The sequence below is a fragment of the Pituophis catenifer genome, unplaced genomic scaffold, assembly GCF_029215685.1.
Source record: "Pituophis catenifer annectens isolate HBS135680 unplaced genomic scaffold, rPitCat1.0.hap2 SCAF_10, whole genome shotgun sequence".
Lineage (NCBI taxonomy): Eukaryota > Metazoa > Chordata > Lepidosauria > Squamata > Colubridae > Pituophis > Pituophis catenifer.
The window spans coordinates 6,478,583-6,502,284 of NW_027256890.1; the positions used below are offsets into that span (position 1 = coordinate 6,478,583).

Consider the following 23,702-nt stretch of genomic DNA (forward strand, 5'->3'; position numbering starts at 1 on the left):
TCTTGGGGTCGAAAACAGTGGTTTCTACCCCAGGACTATACCAAATGAGTTTCTTTGCAATCCTTTGCAATTTAACAAACTGTATCCACTGTTTGGTTTGGTGGTAGCAGTGCCTCAGATAGAAAGCCCATAAGGAGAGTGGTGAGGACAACTGAGAAGATTATAGGAAGCTCGCTTCCTGTTATTCAGGATACTGCTTATAAGCGCTATGTTCTTAGAGCTCAAAGCATTGTTAGAGACCCCCCCACACCCACTCCACGGTCTATTTCTGTCCCTCCCCTCTGGGAGGAGGTTTTGAAGAATTTCTAGCAGGATTGCCAGATTCTGTGACAGCTTTGTTTCTTGTGCCATCCGTCTTGTAAACTCGCAGGATTCTTTTTCCCCTGCCATGTATATGTATAAATTTGGATTAGACTATGATGTTTCTCTGTGTCATATATATGTGTGTGTGTGTGTATGTGGGTATATGCATAATGGTTATGCTAAGGAAATTTCATTTTAATGTATGCTGATTAGAGTACAATTAAAGTGACAATAAAGTTTTATTCTATTCTATATTCTCTTCTATTTTCTGTGCTAATTCTGTTCTATTCTTTTTTCTCTATTCTCTCCTCTCCTCTCCTCTCCTCTCCTCTCCTCTCATCTCATCTCCTCCCCTCCCCTCATCTCCTCTCTTCTTTCCCCCTCTCTTCTCTTCTCTCCCCTCTCCTTTCTCTTCTCTCCCCTCTCCCTTCTTCTCTTCTCCCCTCTCCCCTCTCTTCTCTTCTCTTCTCTCCCCTCTCTCTTCCCTCTCCTCTCTCCTCTTCTCTTCTCTCATCTCATCTCATTTCATCTCATCTCAATCTTATCTTATCATCTTATCATCTCTCCCCTCTTTTGTCCTCTTTTGTCCTCTCCTCTCCTCTTCTTTCCCCTTTCTCTTCTCTTCTCTTCTCTTCTCTTCTCTTCTCTTCTCTTCTCTTCTCTTCTCTTCTCCTCTCCTCTCCTCTCCTCTCCTCTCCTCTCCTCTCCTTTCCTCATCATCTTATCTTCTTTCCCCTCTCTCTTCTCTTCTCTTCTCTTCTCTTCTCTTCTCTTCTCTTCTCTTCTCTTCTCTTCTCTTCTCTCCTCTCCTCTCCTCTCCTCTCCTCTCCTCTCCTCTCCTCTCCTCTCCTCTCCTCTTATCATCTTATCTTCTTCCCCCTCTCTCTTCTCTTCTCTTCTCTTCTCTTCTCTTCTCTTCTCTTCTCTTCTCTTCTCTTCTCTTCTCTTCTCTTCTCTTCTCTCCTCTCCTCTCCTCTCCTCTCCTCTCCTCTCCTCTTCTCTTCTCCATTTCTATTCCCATTCCCATTCCATTCTATGCCTAGAAAGATTGCAAAACCTTCAAATGTTAGGAGCTTCAAATCAAAATCGCCCCACGAGGGTGGCACAAGGTCATGATTTAGCCAGACAGGTAGGCAGGTGGGTGGGGCCGTTTTGTTATTCAAAAAAAAAAGTAGTGATGATTTGCTGAATCATCCCATTCCTTTGCTATGTCTTTTCCTACGTTGGACACCTGTGTGTGCACTGGAGTGACACGAGCCACAAAATTGACAGCAACCATTATTCATAGGGCCCGGAGGGTGACTTCATTCCTATTTCTCAAGAATAATTGAACCCTGGCATGGAGCTTGAAGAGCAAGGTGGCTCTTGACCGTATTCACATCATTTCTATTTTGGAAATACAGGTAGTCCTCGACTTACAACCATTCGTTTAGTGACCGTTCAAAGTTAGCACAGCACTGCGAAAAGTGACTTTAGAACCATGTTTCACACTTATGACCATTGCAGAATCCCCATGTGATCCAAATTCAGGCGCTTGGCAACGGACTCATCTTTATGACGGTTGCACTGTCTTGGGATCACGTGATTTGTGACCTTCCGACAAGCCAAGTCAGTGGGGAATCCGGATTCCCTTAACAGCCATGTTGCTAACTGAACAACTGAAGCGATTCACTTAATAGTTGTGGGAAGAAAGGTAGTAAAGGTAAAGGTTCCCCTCGCACATATTGTGCTAGTTGTTCCCGACTCTAGGGGGCGGTGCTCATCTCCGTTTCTAAGCCGAAGAGCCAGTGCTGTCCGAAGATGTCTCCGTGGTCATGTGGCTGGCATGACTCAACGCCAAAGGCGCACGGAATGCTGTTACCTTCCCACCAAAGGTGGTCCCTATTTTTCTACTTGCATTTTTTACCTGCTTTTGAACTGCTAGGTTGGCAGAAACTGGGACAAGTCACGGGAGCTCACCCCGTTTATGTGGCACTCGGGATTCGAACTGCTGAACTGCTGGCCTTTCGATTGACAAGGTCAGCGTCTTAGACACTGAGCCACCACGTCCCTATAAGAAAGGTTGTAAAATGGGACAAAACTCAACTTCACACAACATCTCACTTGGCGACAGAAATATTGGGCTGGAGCATGGTCATAAGGCAAGGTTGCCAGTTGTTTTTGGCTCAGGTCACTCCGGTGCACACTCCGTCATAGGAAAAGATGGAGCGAAAGAGCGACCGTTTTTTTGTTTTGAGCCCAGTTCCTTCCTTCTTACCACCTGGTTCCAGTCCAAACTGGCAGACAAGCAGAGCAGATCTGAAAGGCTGGCGAAGAGATTTCTACCATTGCATGATGTAGGACCGTGATGGCGAGCCTATGGCACGCGTGCCACAGGTGGCACACGGAGCCATATCGATGGGCACGCGAGCGTTGCCCTAGCTCGGCTCCAGCAGGCACGCATGCACCAGCTGGCTAATTTTCGGGGCTTCCGGGCCCACCGGAAGTCAGGAAACAGTCTCGGGGAAGGGGGGAGGCCATTTTTGCCCTCCCCAGGCTCCTAGAAAGCCTCTGGAGCCTGGGGAGGGCGAAAAACAGACCTTCCGGTCCCACTGGAAGTTGCGAAACGGGTTGTTTCCGGCCTCCAGAGGGCCTCCGGGTGGGTGGGGAAGGCTGTTTTCACCCTCTCCAGGCTCCAAGAAAGAAATTATGGGTGTGGGCGCATGTGCGTGCAACCGCTCCACGCTCCCCCCGCCCCCCCCCCCCGCTTTTGGCACGCAACGGCAAAAAGGTTAGCCATCACTGATGTAGGATGTTGAGTTCTATTCGGCTCAATGTATGTTGCACCTTGGACACTTAATTAGGCGGTTGACTAATCCATGGCACACAAGTTTGGTGAAGTTTTCTTGGCACGTCCAGCCTGCTTTTCTCAGCAGCCAAGGTCACCCAGACACTGTTCTAAAAATACCGTTCTTTTCTTTGCCTCTCTTAGAAAATTATTTTGGACCGTCTTCTTCCTGACTGTATATATAAAAAAAATGACTGGGAGGGAGTATATTCTTAGTGAAGTTCCAAGTTTCCTGCTTTTTTTTTTTTTTTTTGCTTTGAATAGAACTATTTATGCTGAAAGAGGAAAGGAGTGAGAGGAAGAGGAAGGGCGGCGAGGAAGGGAGATAAGGAAGGAAAGAGAGAGGGAGGGAGGAGAAGGGAGGGTGGAAGGAATGATGGAATGAAGGGGAGGCAAGGGAAGGAAAAGCAGGGAGGGAGGGAGGGAAAGGAAGTCAAGGGAGGGAGGAAGAGAAGGAGGAAAGGAAAGACGAGGGAAGGAAGAAGGGAGGGAGGAAAAGGAGGGAAGGGAGAAGGAAGGGAAGGAAGGGAGGAGAAGGAAGGGAGGGAGAGTGGAAGGAAAGATGGAATGAAGGAGAGGGAAGGGAGGAAAAGCAGGAAGGGAAGGAGGGAGGAGGGAGAAGAGAGGGAAAGGAAGGCAAGGGAGGGAGGAAGAGAAGGAGGAAAGAAGGAAAGGAGGGAGGAAGGGAGGAAGGAAGGAAGAGGGAGGGAGGGAAAGAAGGAAGGAAGAGGAGGGAGGGAAAGAGGGGAGGGAAAGGAAGAGAGGGAGAAAAGAAGGAAGGAAAGAAGAGGGAAGGGAGGGGCTGGGGGAAGAGGAAGGGAAGGAAAGGAAGGGAAGGAAGGAAATGGATAAGGAAGGAAGGGAATAATGTTATGACTTCTTTTCATACAATTTAAATACAGGAGATTGCTTTTGAGGTGAGAGATGGTAGCTGGCCTCAAGGCACCTGGTGAACTAATCAATGTTTGAAGATCGGGGCCTGGTTACGCAGGATTAGCACAGATCCTTGCCTCTACTTGCCTGTTCCCTGCTATTATTGATTTATTCCATTGGCCCATTCACTGAATGCTGAAACCTGGCCTTAAGGAATGGCAAAATTGCTTCTGGTTTGCTTGCATTTTGTTTCGTTTTTAAATTAAAGACAGCTTCCTGTTTGCTGGTTCCCAGCTCCGGAGCAGGCAGCGAGGAATTTGGATGGATGCAATGATAGACAATCTGGAACTTGTCAGTCCTTCAGTAGGAAAACAAGTTGGGTGGCGATGGTTGCTTGCCATCGGAGCCCAAGTGGAAGCACACCCGCTTGGTCAGCAAAAATACTACCGGTTGTAGGCTGTGCCCATGAATGCCTGCTGGCTTTACACCTTGCATTCGTCTCAGGCGTGGTTGAGATGGAGCGCGGTGTCTTGTGTAAACTTAAAATCTGGAGAGAAGTGTTTTAGAAGATGGTTTGTTTGTGTGGACCTAGAATCTTGGGAGATGAGTTTCAGATGAATGCCAGAAGGTGGTTTGGTTGTAGCTTGGTGTCTTGTGTGGACCTTGAATCTGGAGAGAAGAGTTTCAGATGAATGCTAGAAGGTGGTTTGGTTGTAGCTTGGTGAAGGAAGGAATATGGAAAGAAGGAAGAAAGGAAGGAATATGGAAGGAAGGAGGAAATGGAGGAAGGGTGGGCGGAGGAAAGGAGGAGGAAATTGAGGAAGGAAGGAAGGAGGGAGGGAAGAAGGGAAATGGAAGGAAGGAGGAAATGGAGAAAGGAAGGGAGGAGGAAATGGAGGGAGGAAAGGGAGGGAGGAGAAAAGGAAGGAAGGAAGAAATATGGAAGGAAGGAGGGAATGAAGGGAGGGAGGAGGAAAGGAAGGAGGAAATTGAGGAAGGAAGGGAGGGGTGAATTGATGGAGTGAAGGAAGGGGTAGATGGAAGGAAGGAAGGAGGAAAGAAAGGAGGACCTAGAATCTGGAAAGCAGTGCTTCAGATAATTATTAGAAGGTGGTTTGGTTGTAGCTTGGTGTCTTCTGTGGACCTTGAATCTGGAGAAGAGTTTCAGATGAATGCCAGAAGATGGTTGGTTGTAGCTTGGTGTCTTGTGTCGACCTAGAATCTGGAATCAGATAATTATTAGAAGATGATTTGTTTGGAGTTTGGGGTCGAGTGGGCCTAAATCCTTGGGGACAGCATTTCATACTAGGGAACGGGAAGGAGAGACGGCAAACGTTGAAGTCTTTGTTACCGTCACGTGAAGGTCTGCATTTTGGGCAGGGTGGATTTGAGAGCTACCCTCAACTCGGCACACGAAGGGAGTCGAACCATTTGTAGCTTTGTGCGCTCCAGGCCCACCTCTCATGTTTGGGTTGCGTTGCACAACGCTGGGACGGTTTATAAACTGAGGCCTGGCATGTAAAGGCAGCGTGTTGAGTGGAAGGAGCAGGGAGGCAACCTGTTTACTGGATTACGTGGCATTGTAAAGGCTGAATTTCTGCAGGTCCATAGCCCAAAGGTGAATAACCAGGAAGGAAGTTTTAAATGAACGCTTGTGCTCGGAAGTGTGATTATTCTGGATTTTAAACGATGGATGTCCTCTCCTGCTCATCTGGAGCAGCCGTTGCTCCAGGCAACTACAGGTAGTCCTCGACTTACAAGAGTTTGTTTAGCAACTGTTGAAAGCTACTGAAAAAGTGATTTATGAGCATTTTTCACCCTTACGACCATTGCATCGTTCCCTCATGATCAGGCGATCAAAATTTGGATGCTTGGCAACTGGCATGTACTTATGACGGTTGCAAGTGTCCCCAGGCATCCGGTGATGATCCCCCTTTTGAGACCTTCGGACAAGCCAAGTCCATGGGGAACCCAGGCTCACTTAACAACCGTGTGACTCACTTAACAGCCGTAGGGATTCCGTTCACAACAGTGGCTGGAAAGGTCGTAAAATGGGGGTGCAACTCGTTTAACAACTGTCTCGCTCAGCAAAGGAAATGTTTGGGCCAGGAGAGTGGGTTTCAAAACCTGTTGCTACCGGTTTGGTCGTGGACGCGCGCGACGCTTCTGCGCATGCACAGAAGCGTCTGAGTGGGCAGAGCCTCCTGCCGCTACGAGTTCGCCCGAGCCGGGACGAACCTGTAGCAACCCACCACTGGTTTGGGCTCAATTGTAGTTGCAAATCGAAGACTCCTGGATTAAGGTAGTCCTTAATGTACGACCACAATTGGGGTCCATTATTAAGCAGTGGTTAAATGAAAGGTGCCCAATTTTACGTCTTTTGGATTAAGGTAGTCCTTGATTTACAATCACAATTGGGGTCCATTATTAAGCAAGTCAGTGGTTAAATCAGAGGTGCCCAATTTTACTTTTTTTTTTTTTTTTGCAACACTTATTAAGCAAATCCCTGCAGTTCGTTAAATGAGTCGTGCAGTCGTTAAGCAAATTGGACTTCCCTCATTGATTTTGCTTGGCTGGGAAAGTCGCCCATGGTGATGATATGCTGCCACCGTCATAAATACATACTGGTTGCCGAGTGCCTAAACGCTTCGATCATGTGACTGTAGAAGATGCTGCGCCACTTGTAAATGCGAGGACGATCATAAATCACTTTTTTCCCAGTGTTGTTCTAACTTCAAATAGTCACTAAACAAATAGGATTGGAAGTCGAGGATTCCCTGACGATAAATCTTGCTTTTTTTTTAATTTATGAGTTCTACCACAAACATCTAAAGGTGGGGGTCAGCAACCTTAAACACTCAAAAGAGCCAGAAAAGAAAACACCGGGAGCCACAAAAACCCTTTTGAGAGCTAAAATGAAGATGACACTGCATATTTTTTTTTTACCTTTATGCTATGTATAAAAAAAAATATAGCATGTTGCATTTATGAAATCAATGAACTGCTATGGAGTTTTATTTCTGCATGCAACAAAAACATTTTGAACTCCAAAAAAAGGGGGGGGTTGAAAAGCTCAATAAATCACGTGCCAGCAGGTGTCACATTATTGGCGGTTGTGACACATATTTTGAGCGACGGAGCCGCAGCAGAGGGATGAAAGAGGCACACGCAGCTCCAGAGCCGTGGGTTGCAAACCCCTGGTCTGAAAAAACCCAGGTGGCTCAGTGGCTAAGACGCTGAGCTTGTCGATCAGAAAAGTCGACAGTTCGAATCCCTAGTATCAGGAGTGAAATGCTCCTGGTTCGGATCGGATCGCCCGATCCAGTAGCGATGGCAGCGGGTGGTTCGGAGAACTGGTAGCAAATATCTCTGCGCCCCTCCCCCCCAATGCCCAGCTGAGCCGCGCAATCATCAGAAGCTTTAAAAAAAAAATTTAAAAGCATTTTTTCTACAACCTCTTCCGCCAAAAAATGCTTTTAAAAGTAAAAAAAAGCCTCTGATGATTGCGCGGCTCAGCTGGGATCCTGAGAGGCTTTTAAAAGCATTTTTGCTACAACCTCTTTGGCTGAAGAGGTTGTAGGTTGTAGATATTTGCTGCCTGATCATCAGAGCCTTTTAAAAGCATTTTTTTTACAACCTCTTCGGCCGAAAAGGTTGTAGAAAAAATGGTTTTAAAAATTAAAAAAAAAAAAAGGTTGGCCACGCCCATGCAGTCACATTACCTCTCCCCCACCAAACCACGCCCACAGAAACGGTAGTAACAAATTTTACATTTTACAGGGTTGGACTAGATGACCTCCAAGATCCCTTCCAACTCTGTTACTGTTACTTCGAGGAAGAGATTGGAGAGTTGGTTAGAAGAAGACTTGTTTGGGTGGGATCCACCAAATTCAAATGTCCCCTGGGCCTTCCCCCCCCTTTGAGTGGACTAATTAAAAGGGAAACCGCTGTGCTGCCAATTAAAATACTGTAATTTTAGGAATCCTTTGTAAATGTTCCTCTCTCTCTCTTTAGAGGAAAAGAAATGCCAGATGTTGGATGGATGCAGAACATTCAAGGACTGAGATTAGCATAGACTAGGGTGGGAAGGGTCCTCCCTTCCCAGCTTGCTTTCTAGGAACGCATGTTGTGGAATGGACCATGGGGAGGGCAGCCATTTTGAGAAAGGCCAACCCATCCCAAAACAGCCATTTTGTGTGAGCTCTCACAATATGAGCACTCCGAATCTAGAACAGGATGCAGTTCTCCGCATACGTTGGGTCCATCCTGGTTCTTCTCAAGTCTTCTGCTTTACGTTTTCCCAAACATCTGCTTCTCGTAGTCCATCCTCTGTGGTAGACACTCCAATAATTCAGCCGTGTTTTTATTAAGCCCAATGAAAAACCGGTGGCTTCCCCTTGCTCTAAACGCTCAACGTGAAGAATCCTAACTGGATTCACATGTCCGGTTTGACGTGTTGAGTGGTGTGGGAAGAAATGTCCTTCTGGGTTCAGTTCCAAGTGGGGAGAAAGACCCTGGAAACACGGTGGCTGTGTGGAAAGATGGTTTTTAATGGTGGACAGGATCACATGCCTTGAAGATCTTGGGTGAAGAGAAAAAGGGAAGAGATGCTGAGAGTGCCCTGGTTTTATACCCTCTCTGGGTTTTTGAATTTGAGCTTGTATTCTGATTGGTTGTCAGACTCCCATGGGGCCATGCAGGGGTAACTTTGTAGGTTGTGTCCCAGGCTTGGTTGAGCCTTGCTGGGTGATGATGAAATGAAAGGGCTTTGGGCAATTCCTACTATGGCTCTGCCTGAAGGAGGTAGATCTTTGTTATGTAGAATAGACTGGTCCATTGACAAAGGTATGGGGGTGGGGGTGGGGGCTGAGTTTTTGCCTCTCTTTTAGGGGAAATTTTCTGTCCTTTTAATATTTCCTAGATTATTTCATTTTTCTAGGAGAGGGGTGGGTGCTAACTTCCTACAGTGGGTTGTGTGTAATTATTAAGATTCATTCAACAATCCAGATGCGTCATGCACCGGACAGATCAGGTCCATGTAATTGCACTTTTTTATTTGCAAATTGTTCCGGTAAGAAACGAGGTCCTGCAAATATCTCCAGGAAGGCTTAACAGAAGATTCCTCTCTTCCTATGATGGCTTTGTAAGATCTGAGAACTTGGAGAGAATCTATTGTCTGTTGTGTGAATTCTTGAACGTATCAAACCATGGCAAGGAAAGAAATCGTTCTGCATATCTTTATCCTTTGTAGACATCTAGATGGAAGAAAACTTTTTCTTCTTCCTCTTCCCAAAACAAGACCCGTTCAGGGAAGTTCTTAACAAATAGAAGTCCGTAGAGATTCTCAGTCATCCAGGTCTTGGTTGTCCCAAAGGTGCTTTTTCAGGAGGCAACTGGACTTCCTTGTTTTTTCTTTTGAAGACGTTTTGCTTCTCATCCAAGAAGCTTCTTCAGCTCCGACAGGATGGTGGGGAATGGAAGGATTGATATTCCTTGCAGACAGCTGGTCATTTGCATCCTTTTAGCGGGTCATTGAGGCCACTTGGAGGTTTATCTGTATCCTCAGGGTCACCTGAGTGGTGCTCCTGGTTCTTGAAGTCTCCAATTTTTCTGGAAATCCGTTCACACTCCTGCACACACATTTGAAGGGTGTTTATTCCCAAGTGCATAGCTAAAAGTCTGTAGAGATTCTGAGTCATCCATGTCATGGTTGTCCCAAAAGGGCTTTTTCAAGTGGCAGCTGGACTTTTCTTGTTTTTCTTTGAAGACGTTTTGCTTCTCATCCAAGAAGCTTCTTCAGCTCTGACTTGGCTTGGATTTATACTCCTTGCAGACAGCTGGTCATTTGCATCCTTTTAGAGGGTCCTTGAAGCACTTAGAGGTTTATCTGTGTCCTCAGGGTTACCTTAGTGGTGCTCCTGGTTCCTGTAGTCTGCAATTTTTTCCCCCCTCTGGAAATCCATTCCTACTCCCACACCATTCCAAGGGTTTCCATCCCAAATTGTATAGCTAAAAATCTGTAGAGATTCTCATTCCTCCAGGTCATGGTTGTCCCAAAGGTGCTTTTTCAGGAGGCAACTGGACTTTCTTGTTTTTTCTTTTGAAGGTGTTTAACTTTTCATCCAAGAAGCTTCTTCAGCTCTGACTGGATAGTGGGGAATGGAAGCTGAAGAAGCTTCTTGGATGAGAAGCGAAACGTCTTCAAAAGAAAAAAAAAAGTCCATTTGCCTCCTCCAGTTGCACTTTTGGGACAACCATGACCTAGTTGACTGAGAATCTCTACAAATTTTTAGCTACACAATTTGGGGTGAACACCCTTTGAATGGTGTGGGAGTAGGAATGGATTTGCAGAGGAAAAATGGCAGATTACAGGAAACATTTGCACCACTCAGGTGACTCTGAGGACACAGAGAAACCTCCAAGTGGCCTCAACGACCCTCTAAAATAGTGTTTCTCAACCTTGGAAGCTTGAAGATGGGTGGACTTCAACTCCCAGAATTCCCCAGCCTTTCTGGGAGTTGACATCCACCCATCTTCAAGCTACCAAGGTTGAGAAACACGGCTCTAAAAGGATGCAAATGATTAGCTGTCTGCAAGGAGTATAAATCCTTCCATTCCCCACTATCCCGTCAGAGCTGAAGAAGCTTCTTGGATCAGAAGCGAAATGTCTTCAAAGGAAAAACAAGGAAGTCCAGTTGCCTCCTGAAAAAATCTTTGGGATTCTTAACAAATAGTGAAGTTTTGTATGTATTGCTGACTAGAGAAGACCACAGGAGGTGCTATCATCCATCTTTCCTGAAAACACAAGTCCGAAAGAAATACGCCCTGAAGCTTTACCCAAATTTGTCCTCCCCACCCAAAAACAAAACAAAACAAAACAAAACACGACCCAACCTCACAAAAATAGCAGACTTTTCCCTTCGTTCTGGGCCAACCTGGAGAAACCATCTCGGTTTCCCTTGCCTGCAAAGCTGGAGGAGAAATTTGCAAAGTCTGTTGGTTTTTCTCCCACGGTGAGTGAAGCAGGCGTGACAAGTCTGGGCATGTCCGACTTCACATATTTATTTATTTTACATGATATTTTTCCTTCCTCCTTTGAATCATTCAAATTCCGAATGGGCGATGTGAAATAACAATGGCTTCATTTTGCTTTTTAGGAGATGGCAAACTCCGTTTATTTGGTGATGGAGGTGAGCGATTCTAAGATTCCGAAGCATTTTAAGATAGATTTTAATTTTGCCCTTCTTTTAAAGAATTCATGCATGATTTTGTTTATTTATTAAAGTTTCATGCCCTTTTTCATCTCGAACTGCAGAGTGCTAGTTGTTATTTTATTTATTGACCTGAACGTTGAATAATTTGGCTTAGCTGATGAATTCTTGCTTCTGTTTTCTTCTCCCCTCTTTAGTACTGCAACGGTGGAGATTTGGCTGACTATTTGCACAGTACGTATTCTAAGAATGCCGTCTGATTATTCCATAATATTACTTTGTTCCCCCCCAAAATAAAAGACATCCCCTGATAATAAGCCCAATCAGGCTGTTGAGCGCATGGCAATAAGGCCAAGCGCTTATTTCAGAGTTCAAAAAAATATAAGACCAGGGTCTTATTTTCAGGGAAACACAGATAGCATCAATATTAAGGAACAGAAAATAATATCAGGCACGAAATCCCTTATCAAATTAGTTTCATCCATACAGTTTGATAGGAGTGCCCATATGGTATTCCACTAGCAAGTTTGTCCTGGACTTCTAATTTTAGTTGTTGTTGCTTTTTCCTTTTTAATTACAGGCATAATTAATGCCAACAGGGCCTATTTTCAGCCAGACTAAACAATCGAAGCATAGGTGGTCTCCAAGGCTAGCGAAATTTTTATTGACAGCTTTCGTTTATAGAAATCATTTGGTGCCTTAAGTAAATTGTTAAAATTTTGAAGGGTTTCCACCCTTTTATATATGTACATATTGTTTAACGTCTATCTAAACATTGTGAGCATCGGATTAATTAAGAAATGTCTTAAATGAACAAGCAAGGAAAAAGGGGCATCATTATTTGAATGGGTGTTCTCCCATGCTGGAATATTTAAGGCAGAATGACTGGAGTTCATTCCCAATTCATGATATTGAAGAATATGTTTTCATTCAAACGCTGGTATAAAGCAGCCATCTGATTAGAATGAAAAAAAAACCCTCACTAGACGTTTTTGATAGTGTCTGTCCAGCAACACACATAACAAATTAAAACTTTTCAAAGAGACTTCTGAAGTCTTCATGATCTCCAGAGAAGAGACCTGGCCCTATTGATAAATTTTTTAAGCAGCAGCTCTTTGTAATTCTCATCAACCTCTAATGCATTCAAGTCCTCCAAGGCCGTCATCCTTAAAAAAAAAAAAAGCAAGCTTTTAAAAACACGCTAACAAAAAGATGAAAGCCATGTCGTTGTGTTGATTAATCTTCCTTGCCCAGTTCTTCCTGGCTTGGGCTCAGACACATTGTACATTAATCCAAGTTGTTGTTTTTTTGGGACTTAATCTTGCAGCACGTCAACCGGCAAAAACGAGACGTAGGAAGATTTTTTTAAAAAAATGGGGCAAAAAACTCACTGTCTTGCTTAGCAACGGAAATTTGGGGCTTCGTTGTGGTCGTTAAGTCGAGGACTACCTGTATCAAGGAACAGGTTGTGTTAATTCAGATTGTTGTTCTTCAGGGCTTAATCTTGCACCACGTCAATTTAACGTTTGAGGAAGAAGGTACCCCACTGGTTTTGTTGTTGACAGCTTCTCACCCTTGGGATCCAATCAGAATAAGTGCTGGAAGGGTCCTTGGAGGTCTGCTAGTCCAGCCCCCCCCCCCCCCCCCCCCGCCCAAGCAGGAGACCCTATATCACTTCAGACAAGAGACTGTCCAGTTTCTTCTTAAAACCTCCACTGATGAAGCACCTACAACTTCTGGTGGCAAGCTGTTCCACTGGTCGATTGTCTTCACTGTTAGGAAGTTCCTCCTTAGTTCCAGGTTGCTTGTCTCCTTGGTTAGTTTCCATCCATTGTTTCTTGTTCCGCCTTCAGGTGCTTTGGAGAATAAGTTGATCCCCTTTTCTTTGTGGCAGCCCCTCAAATACTGGAATGCTGCTATCATATCACCCCCTAGTCCTTGTTTTCTCTAGACTAGCCAAACCCAAATCCTTCAACCATTCTTCATATGGTTTTAGTCTCCAGGCTTTTAATCATCCAAGTTGCCCTTCTTTGCACTTTTCCCAAAGTCTCAACATCTTTTTTGTAATGTGGTGACCAAAACTGGATGCAATATTCCAGGTGTGTGGTCTTATTAGAGTTTTTATAAAGCGGTACTAATACTTCATGTGTTTTTGATTCTATGCCTCTGTTTATTCAACCCAGGATTGTATTAGCTTTTTTGGCTGTTGCCGCACACTGCTGGCTCGTATTTAAGGGATTGTCCACTAGGACTCCAAGGTCCCTCTTACTGTTTCTGAGCCAGGTTTCGCCTCATCTGTACTTGTACCTTTGTTTTTTCCTTGCCCAGGTGTAAAACCTTTGGCAGTACAATCCGTTTGGCAATAATCAATAATAATCAGCGAAGTTCACCGCTGTTTCCCCCTCTCTTCCTTTGGATAGGTATGAGAACTCTCAGCGAAGACACAATCCGCCTCTTTTTCCAGCAAATTGCAGGTGCCATGAGAGTTTTGCACAGCAAAGGCATCATTCACAGGGATCTCAAGCCCCAGAATATTCTGCTTTCCTTCACGGGAGGCAAGAAGTCGAATCCGAATAACATCCGGATCAAGATTGGTAAGTGGAAAATGGAAGAGACAAAAGATGCTATGAAAAAAACAGAGGGGGGGAATGGGGGGAGAGAGAGAGAGAGGGAGAGAGAGAGAGAGAGAGGGAGATATATGGAAGGAGACTGATGGAAGGAGAGAGATAGAAAAAGAGAGAGATGGTAAGAGAGAGAGATGGAGAGAGATAGTGAGAGAGAAGGGGGGAGAGAGAGATATATGGAAGGAGACAGATGGAAGGAGAGAGAGAGAGATGGAAGATGGAAGGAGAGAGAGAGAGATAGAGATCGAGAGAGAGATGGAAGGAGAGAGATGGAAAAAGAGATGGAAAGAGAGATGGCAAGAGAGAGAGAGGGAGAGAGAGAGATTGTTTACAATTTGATCTAAGATTCTAGTCCTGTTTGTGTTTTTCTGGGGTGATAGTGGTAATCCCCATGGATTTCAGCGGATTTTAATCTTTAGGAAGTATGATTTGGGTTTGCCATCCCCAATGGAAAAATATGGGTTTGTTAATTTGGGTCCACACTGATCTCCCAGCTTTTCCTAATTACAATAATCCTAAAAAAATTTCCGTTATGGTTGTTCCTGTTTTTATCAATAATAATAATAAAAAAGACAGCACAAAAGGAAGGAGGGAGGAGGAAAACAGCTTTTCATATTTAATGGTCCTTGCTAAAGCCAATTCTTATTTTTCCCCTTTCCCCCATTTGTTTCTCCGTGTAGCTGATTTTGGATTTGCACGCTACCTACAGAATAATATGATGGCAGCGACGCTGTGCGGGTCTCCCATGTACATGGTAAGGGGCAGCTTGGTTTATTTGCATTTTCTTTTTCCTAAATGGGTTTTAGAGTTGGAAAAACTCAGAAAGCACCACAAATAATTGCTGTTCCTATTGCTCGAAAAAAGAAAAAAAGACACCACACGAAAGGGTGCAGCGATGAGGAGGGATAAGGAAAACAGCTTTTTACATTTAGCGGTGTTTGATGAATGAGGCCAGCTTTCATTTATCCTGGGAAAGGAAGTGGTTACAGTCTGTGAGTGAACAACCTTGGTTTTGTTGTCGTGACCTTTTCTCTGTTATTGTGTCCGAGCTTACCTACACAAAGTTTCGTGGTCTTCCATCCCAAATCTTGTTGCTCTGTAGTTTGAGGACTTAAAAATGGTGAAGATGGTGTTTGTTTACCTATGGCAGGGGTCTGCAACACTCAGAGAGCCATTTGGACCCGTTTCCCACAGAAAAGAAAACACCGGGAGCCACAAAACCCTTCCTGTGCCTGACTATTTCCTGAGTGACCACAAAACTAGCATATGTAGTTGAATTAAATGTTCTGTTTTCTTCTGAAACTTTTCTTGGATTTATCCATGGTTGGCCTACCGGGAGTTGAAATGCTCAATCAATCACGTGCCGGCAGGTATCACACATTGGTGGTTGTGATGCATATTTTGAGCGACAAGGAGCCGCAGCAGAGGGATGAAAGAGCCACATGTGACTCCAGAGCCGCAGGTTGCTGACCCCTGACCTAGGAAGTTGCATGATTCCTGGGAGAAGGATGATCTGATGGTCAGTAATAGTAACTGTGAGAGGGAGCTCAGAGTCCTAGTGGACAACCATTTAAATAGGAGCCAGCCATGTGCAGCAGCTGCCAAAAAAGCCAACACAGTCCTAGGCTGCATCAACAGAGGGATAGAATCAAGATCATGTGAAGTGTTAATACCACTTTATAAGGCCTTGGTAAGGCCAGACTTGGAATACGGGATCCAGTTTTGGTTGCCATGATGTAAAAAAGATCTTTATTTTATTTATTTATTTATTTATTTATTAAATTTATATGCCGCCCCTCTCCGGAGACTCAGGGCGGAGACTCTAGAAAGAGTACAGAGAAGAGCAACAAAGAGGATTAGGGGACTGGAGGCTAAAACATATGAAGAACGGTTGCTGGAACTGGGTATGTCTAGTCGGATGAAAAGAAGGACTAGGGGTGACTTGATAGCAGTCTTCCAATATCTCAGGGGCTGCCCCAAAGAAGAGAGAGTCAAGCTATTCTCCAAAGCACCTGACGGCGGGACAAGAAGCAAAGGGTGGAAACTAATCAAGGAGAGAAGCAACCTGGAACTAAGGAGGAATTTCCTGACAGTGAGAACAATTCATCAGTGGAACAACTTGCCTCCAGAAGTTGTGAATGCTCCAACACTGGGAGTTTTTAAAGAAGAGATTGAACAGCCATTTGTCTGAAATGGTATAGAGTTTCCTGCTTAAGCAGGGGGTTGGACTAGAAGACCTCCAAGGTCTCTTCCCACTCTTGTTGTTCTATTCTAACGTATTTAAAAATTGATATGGCTGCAGTCCAGTATCCCTGGATGGCATTGCAAAGATTGAAACAACAAACCCTCTCCAATGCTTCTGTTTTACCCTTCGATGAATTCTGGATTCTGCTCTTTGTTGGAAACTGAACTGGATGATTCCTTCCACAGGTTTCGTTTTGTGATTCTTGCTTTGGGTTGGGGTTGGAATCGATGACCCCCGAAGGTCCCCCTTCACAATTTATGTTCTATGATTCTCTGCATGTGTACAATGCAGGTAATCCTCGGCTGAGCGCCATTCGTTCAGCAAAAATGTAGATAGAGCTATTGATCGGTTGTGCAACTAAGTTGTAAAAGAGATCTTCTTGATGCTCTTAAATTGGGGACGGCAGGTTGTGTATTGAGATCGTGTGCGATTGGAGGAAGTTTGTATGCAATAAGGACCAAGTGTGAGCCTCCCCCGTGGATCTCCCTCGTTAGGAAACTGGCAGGCAGCATTGGAAACGACAAACCCGAGCACAACAGCGCGCTAACGTCGCAGCACCTGTGACTTTGCCGAATGTCAATCCCCTGGGAGTCAGATTTTGGGGTGCATTCTGTGAGGGAAGCCCATCGGAAGCATGTCGGTTCAAAAATGGTTGCTCCATGACCCACCATTTTGCCTAATCGAAGGTTACAAACAGACACGGGAGTTTTGAGCTGCCCAGAGAGCCTGTTGTCGTTCCTACAGCCAGAACACAAGTTCTTCACGCCAGGAGTCACCCAGCAAGAATAGAGGAAGCAGATGTAAAATGTGAGCGGAGTGTCTGATTCAGACTGGAGGCAAATAATATCCCTCCAGCCCTCTTGATTCATTAAGAAGATTTATGATGCCGACCTGGTTGGACAACTTTCTCCAATGTGCAGAGAAAGAGTTTGTTATGGAAAAGGCAATCAAGTGGATAGATTCGTCCAGCATCTCTTGAGCTGGGTTTACATGTGTAAATCACGTTGGTTGAACCAGTTCAAGGCTCTCGGGGCTGTTTAGCATCTACCAAGATAAGAGATTTGGAAACTTGAAGGTTGGCGAGGAGTCCTTCAAGGATCTTGGCATGTTTAGTCTGCGGAATAGATAATTACAGGGAGACGCAACACCTGTTTTGAAACCTTAGAAAGGGATGTCATAAAAGAGACTGGATTTGTACTCTGTTGCTCCAGAGGGGAAGAAGAGAGCCGGTGGGTTCAAACTACAAATGCTAAGTTTATGGTAGATATCAGAAGGAACTTGATGGGTGCTCTGGACCAGTGGAACAGGCTGCCACATGAAATGGGGAGTTGGCCTTCAGGTCTCCCAACAGAGGCTTGGATGGTCATCTGTTGAAGATACTTTAGTGCAGGGGACCCCAACCCCGAGGCCATGACCCACTACCGGGCTGCGGCCTGTTCGGAACCGGGCGATGCGGGCAGCGGGTAAGTGCGTGTGTGCGCACAAAGCTTCGCTCACGTGTGAAACTCCTCTTGTGCAAGCAGTGGCCATCTTGCATTCACAAATGAAACTTCTCTCGTGCGAGTGGTGGCCATCTTGCACCCACGCACAAAACTTCCCTCACATTTGCGGCGGCCATCTTGCATTCATGTACGAAACTTCCCTCACGTGAGTGGTGGCCATCTTGCACTCACACATGAAACTTCCCTCACATGAGCGGCGGCCATCTTGCACTCACATACGAAACTTCCCTCACGTGAGTGGTGGTTATCTTGCACTTATTTACACGAACCTTCCCTCACACAAGTGGTGGCCATCTTATGCTCAAGCACAAAACTTCCCTTGCACGAGTGGCAGCCATCTTGCGCTCACGCACAAAACTTTCCTTGTGCCAACAGCGGCCATCTTGTACTCATGCGCGAAGCTCCAATCAGCGCCATGTGCGCTCTGTCAGAACCCGCCTACCACTCACAAGGAACTATCCCCTTCTCCCCCCACTGCTGGGCCGCCAAGCCAGAAAATTTGAGACTGTTGCTCTTAGTGGATCCTGGACTGGGTAGAAGGTTGAGCTAAATGACCTCTTCCAACCTTCCCTTGAGTCATGTCCAGACCTCTACGCGAGGCCAAAGCCAGATGCATCATATTAAATTCTGCGGAATTTGAGATGGGAATGGCAAATTCATGTAGCTACTGAGCTGTTAAGTTGGGAGTAGCCAATGATGGTTGATGATCCTTCTGGTTGATAGAAGCCCAGCCTTAAATACCACTTGCCCCTCTCCTTTCTGGTGACCTTTGGGGTGCCTTTGACTGCTTATGGTATGACACGAAAAGGACAAGGTGGACCTTGGTTTGATCCAACCCTGGAGTTCCTCCTGTTCTTACATGATCCTGGCCTGGCCTTGACGGTTTGTTCCGATGTTTTATGGTCTTGAAACAGAATGTACCGGTCAGAAAGTTTGAACAGGTTCCTCAACGCCTCCTTTGAACTGACCAGACACTGACCAGACTGCCTGCAGGGCTGTTGCAACACGTGGTCTGGAGTCCTTGGAGGAAACCTTCAGAATGGGAAAAAAGAGAACCTGACAATTAGAAGTCTTTTTTGTCCTCCTGGGAGGAGGAGAGTGAGGAAAAAGTGAGAGATAGGCTGAGATTTGACCAGGATTTAAAACACCACAAAGAAGTCAACAAGGCCGAGTGTTTTAGCCAGGTTCTTGAGGATAAATCGGGAAACCCCTGGGAATAGGACAATAATGTGGTGCACCAAATGCCAATATGTCTTCAGATTCGTCCCTTTTGATAATCACTGAGCTTTATTATCTCTTTGTGGCCACGTTTTTTTTTTTAGATTAACAGAGTTGGAAGGGACCTGGTAGGTAATCTAGTCCAACCCCCTGCCCAGGCAGGAGACCCTACACCATTTCTGACAGATGGCAATCACAACATGTTTTTTTTTATAGAGATGGAGGAAGAAAGAGACTCGGAAGGGACCCTCCCTAGTTTCTTATTTTGTAAAGGAGAAGGCTGTAATGGTATATGTGAAAGACCTTGGGAGATGGAGGAAAGTAATACTATTTAGGGAATGGTCAGATAAGAGAAGGCATGGCCCCGAACTACATAAGGGGTAGAGAAAGAGACTCGGAAGGGACCCTCCCTAGTTTCTTAAGCTGTAAACTAGGCGGCAGTAATGGAAGGAGAGGAATACCATGGAAGACGGGGAAAAGAGATGCTGCCTAGGGAATGATCAGATAAGAGACAGCATAGCCCAGAGTTGAACAATGGAGGGAGAAAGAGACTCGGAAGGGACCCTCCCTAGTGTCCAAGGCTGTAAAGCAGATGGCAGTAATGGAAGGAGAGAAATACCATGGAAGATGGGGAAAAGAGATGCTGCCCAGGGAGAATGATCAGATAAGAGACAGCATAGCCCAGAGTTGAACAGTAGGTGGGGAAAGAGACTCAGAAGGGACCCTCCCTAGTTTCCTCAGATGTAAAGGTGGCCGCAGGAAATTTTTTTTTTACTTTCAGATTTGTAAGATTCTCTTAATGTAGCTTTACCATCAAGTTGAATGACCTCACCTGGTCACGTTTCCTGTCTGGTGTACCTGGTAAGGCTGACCCTTATGAATCTGGGAGGGGGTCAAAAGGAAGAAACTGGAGGCTGTTTTCCCCTTCAGTTAACTGGCTGAAATCAAACACACCCACACAGAAACACATACCTAGCAGTTGGCTGGGCCATCAGCATTCTGAAGCCAAGGTGTCATTATTCTTTTTTTGGCATTCTGCTGGGCTCGGAGTGTTGCGTTTTATGTTGGTTGGTGGCTGACTTCACCCAAAGCACACAATGCCTTCCTGTGCATATCTACTACGGATGCTGCTGGTGTGGGTGTGTGTATGTGTGTGTTTTGCTTGCAAACAAAGCCAGAGATGGCAGAGTTATTAATATCTTGATATAATAGAATGGGATACTCGGCTGTGTTATATTTTTAACACAAAGCTTGGTGTGAGGGAGAACCAGCGGGGTTTTAAATACAGGTAGTCCTTGACTTACGACCACAACTGAGCCCGAAATTTCTCTGTCTGAGTGTGAACAGGTACTGAGTGGGTTTTGCCTCGTTTTACGACCCTCCTTGCCACCGTGGTTAAGTTGTTAACTTAGCAAGATTGTTAAGTGAATCTAGCTTCCCCATTGGATTTTGCTGGTCGGAAGGTTGCAAAAAGGGGACTCTGGAAGTTACTGTTTTCAGTGCCGGTGTGACTTCGAACGGTCACTAACTGAACGGTCGTAAGTCGAGGACTATCTGCGTGATGTGTTATGTGATGGGGACGTCATTTGTGGGGGCAAATTTAGGACGTGAAATTTAAGATGTGAAATTTAAGAAATTTAGGAGCCTGGATAGCTCAGCAGACTAAGGCATTGTGATTAACACCAGCTGTCTGCAATTACTGTAAGTTCGAATCTCACCAAGGCTCAAGGTTGACTCAGCCTTCCATCCTTTCTAAGGTAGCTAAATTGAGGACCCAGTTTGTGGGGGCAATAAACTGACTTTGTATAAATATACAAAAGGATGAAGGCTATTGCTTAACGCACTGTAAGCCGCCCTGAGTCCCCGGAGAAGGGCGGCATATAAATCAAATTAAAAAAAAAAAAAAAAGACGGACCTTTTGCATTTAAGGGGGAAGAGATGCATGAAAACCTATAAATAGGGAGCCACCGTTGGATTGGCCCCCCCTTTTTTTTCCTTTAGAATGCTAATCGTGGAACCGGATGGGGTCTTAAGAGGTCATCTAGTCCACCCCGTCCCACTCAGGACAAGGGTTCCCTCGAACATCTGTGAAAACCTGTCCCTCCAAGCCTCTGTGGCAAGCCCTCCAGTCAAATGGCTCAGCCCCCGCCCCCCCCCGCCTTCTTTCCCAGCGAGTCCGCTTAACCTACCTCGCAGGCTCGTTGTTGGAAGCAGAGCAGGTGCGAGCGGGGGGGGCTTCTCATTCCTCCCACCCCCAGAGTTGACATGCTTGAATGAGAAAACTTTTTTTCTCATTTCTCCCACCTTTTTTTTTTTTTAAATTAATTATTCGGAGTGCCACCAGTTACGAGTTAAGCAGAACGTTTGGCAACGCGTGCCATGATTCTATCTTGCTGTTTCAACTTGTTTGGCAGCTGGGAAGTTGCCGCCTGGGTAGAATGTTTGCGTGCACGCTTCGTTCTTTGTTTTGGTACAAAGGTGTGTTTGTTGGCATTTTTTTTTCCCCGCAGGGTTGGCTGGAGACCAATGACTCATCGGCCAACCACTCAGTTGCATTAGAGAGAACGTTTGAATCTCTCTTTTTATTCCTCCAGCTTTAGTTGACCCAAGGGATCAAGTAGAGGGGTTGCTGTTGTTGTTTTTTTTATTTGATTTATATGCCGCCCTTCTCCGGAGACTCAGGGCGGCTTACAATGCGTTAAGCAATAACCTTCATACTTTTGTATATTTTATACAAAGTCATCTTATTGCCCCCACAAACTGGGTCCTCATTTAACCTACCTTAGAAAGGATGGAAGGCTGAGTCAACCTTGAGCCTGGTGAGATTCAAACTTACAGTAATTGCAGACAGCTGGTGTTAATCACAATGCTTTTAGTCTGCAGAGCCACCAGGCTCTGTTGTGGTCCGCCAGCAGCCTATGGAGCTGGCAGCAGAGTCGGACAGTGAGGAGGCTGGGGAGGAACATGGGCTGGTCCTGGAGTCTCGGACGAGGGTTCTGCATTGGAGGCAGAGATGGGGCCAGGGCCATCTGGGAGTTACGCATGGACTCCGGAGCCTCCAGAATCGGACATCAGAGAGGCAGAGGAATAGGAGGAGCCTGTTCCTAGTGCGCACATGCGCAGAGCTGCCAGAAAGCAAGAACAGTTAAAGCAAAAGGGACGACTCAGGAGTAAGGCCTGGAGATGATTGGCCCCTCCATAAGGCTTAAAAGAGGAGCAAAGGCACGTGGGCCCTTTGCAGGAAAGCAACATTGTTAATTCTGTTCCCACTCTGCATCTCTGTTTGATTCTGGAGTCTGTGTGGCTTTGCCAAGTAGGCCTTTGACAGCGTGTCAAGGGAGATAAAGGTTGGCGATTATCCCGAAGGACTTCTCCCGAAGGACTTTTTGCAACTAATTGGGACTCAGCTGTGAATGAACGTAATTCACAGCTGTTATAATAAAAGAGGTTTTTGGGACTACTCGTGTGTTTTAATGACTAAGGAAGCCTAGGTCACAACAGTTGCTTTTTAATTTTGCTTTATTTTTGGGGGGCCCGTATGGGATTAAATTCTGGGTTTTCTCCCCTTGTTCAAGCAGGCTCCCGACCAGATTATAGTGTAGCTTTTCTCCTCCCTTTCATTAACTACCCAGTTTTAATTTTGCAAAGAAAACTGAAATCCACCGGCTTTCTCAAATCCTCTGCTGGGAGGGCCGGCTCGCAGGGTTTGGGGGAGGGGGGTGACTTCAAAGCAGGTGAGACCACACATGTCTTTTTCTGCTCCGTTGTAGGCCCCAGAAGTAATTATGTCTCAACATTACGATGCCAAAGCTGATCTGTGGAGCATTGGGACGATCATCTACCAGTGCCTGACAGGAAAAGCACCATTTCAGGTAAGAGGAAAAGTTCATTTCTGTCCATTTCTCCTGCGACTTTGGGAATCTCTTAAGAACATGGCTGTTGCTTGTCCTAAATGTACTTTTCTTTTTTCAAGAGGCAACTGGATTTTCTGGATTTTCTTTGTAGATGTTTTGCTTCTCATCCAAGAAGCTTCTTCAGCTCTTGACAGGATGGTGGGGAATGGAAAGATTTATATTCCTTGCAGACAGCTAGTCATTTGCATCCTTTTAGAGGGTTGTTGAAGCACTTGGAGGTTTATTTGTGTCCTCAGGGTCACCTGAGTGGAATGGATTTCCTGAGAAAACATTGCAGACTACAGGAACCATTTACACTACTCAGGTGACCCCGAGGACATAGATAAATCTCCAAGTGGCCTCAAGGACTCTCGAAGAATGCAAATGACCAGTTGTCTGCAAGGAGTATAAATCCTTCCATTCCCCACTATCCTATCAGAGCTGAAGAAACTTCTTGGATGAGGAGCAAAACGTCTTCAAAGAAAAACCAAAAAGTCCAGTTGCGTTTTGGAAAAAAGCACCTTTGGGACAGCCATGACTCGGAGAACTGAGAATCTCCATAGACAGTTGTTGTTGCTTCTTAAGATAGTTTCCAGACTGCATCGAAGTTTTTTTTTTTTTAATTTTGATTTATATGCCGCCCTTCTCCGGAGACTCAGGGCGGCTTACAATGCGCTAAGCAATAGCCTTCATTCTTTTGTATATTTATACAAAGTCAGCTTATTGCCCCCACAACTGGGTCCTCAATTTACCTACCTTAGTAAGGATGGAAGGCTGAGTCAACCTTGAGCCTGGTGAGATTTGAACTTGCAGTAATTGCAGGCAGCTGTTCTTAATAACAGGGTGCTTTAGACCACTGTACTACCAAGGCTCTTTGGCTTGGTAGTACAGTGGTACATCGGAAGTTTGGCTTCCGATGGACACAGGCTTGGTTTTAATCAGTGTTTTTCAAACTCGGTGACGTTAAGATGGGTGGACTTCAACTCCCAGAATTCCCCAGCCAGCA

The 23,702-nt window shown here is 45.4% G+C and overlaps 1 protein-coding gene across 1 annotated transcript in view; it reads left to right on the forward strand.

The window, feature by feature from the left end:
* ULK1 (unc-51 like autophagy activating kinase 1) overlaps positions 1–23,702 on the forward strand; it is a 96,005-nt gene that overhangs the window by 12,829 nt on the left and 59,474 nt on the right. Inside the window, exons 6-10 of the mRNA XM_070950443.1 lie at positions 11,161–11,193; positions 11,412–11,448; positions 13,635–13,808; positions 14,519–14,592; positions 22,574–22,675. Coding sequence (XP_070806544.1) covers positions 11,161–11,193; positions 11,412–11,448; positions 13,635–13,808; positions 14,519–14,592; positions 22,574–22,675 — 420 coding nt within the window. The remainder of the gene's footprint in view (positions 1–11,160; positions 11,194–11,411; positions 11,449–13,634; positions 13,809–14,518; positions 14,593–22,573; positions 22,676–23,702) is intronic.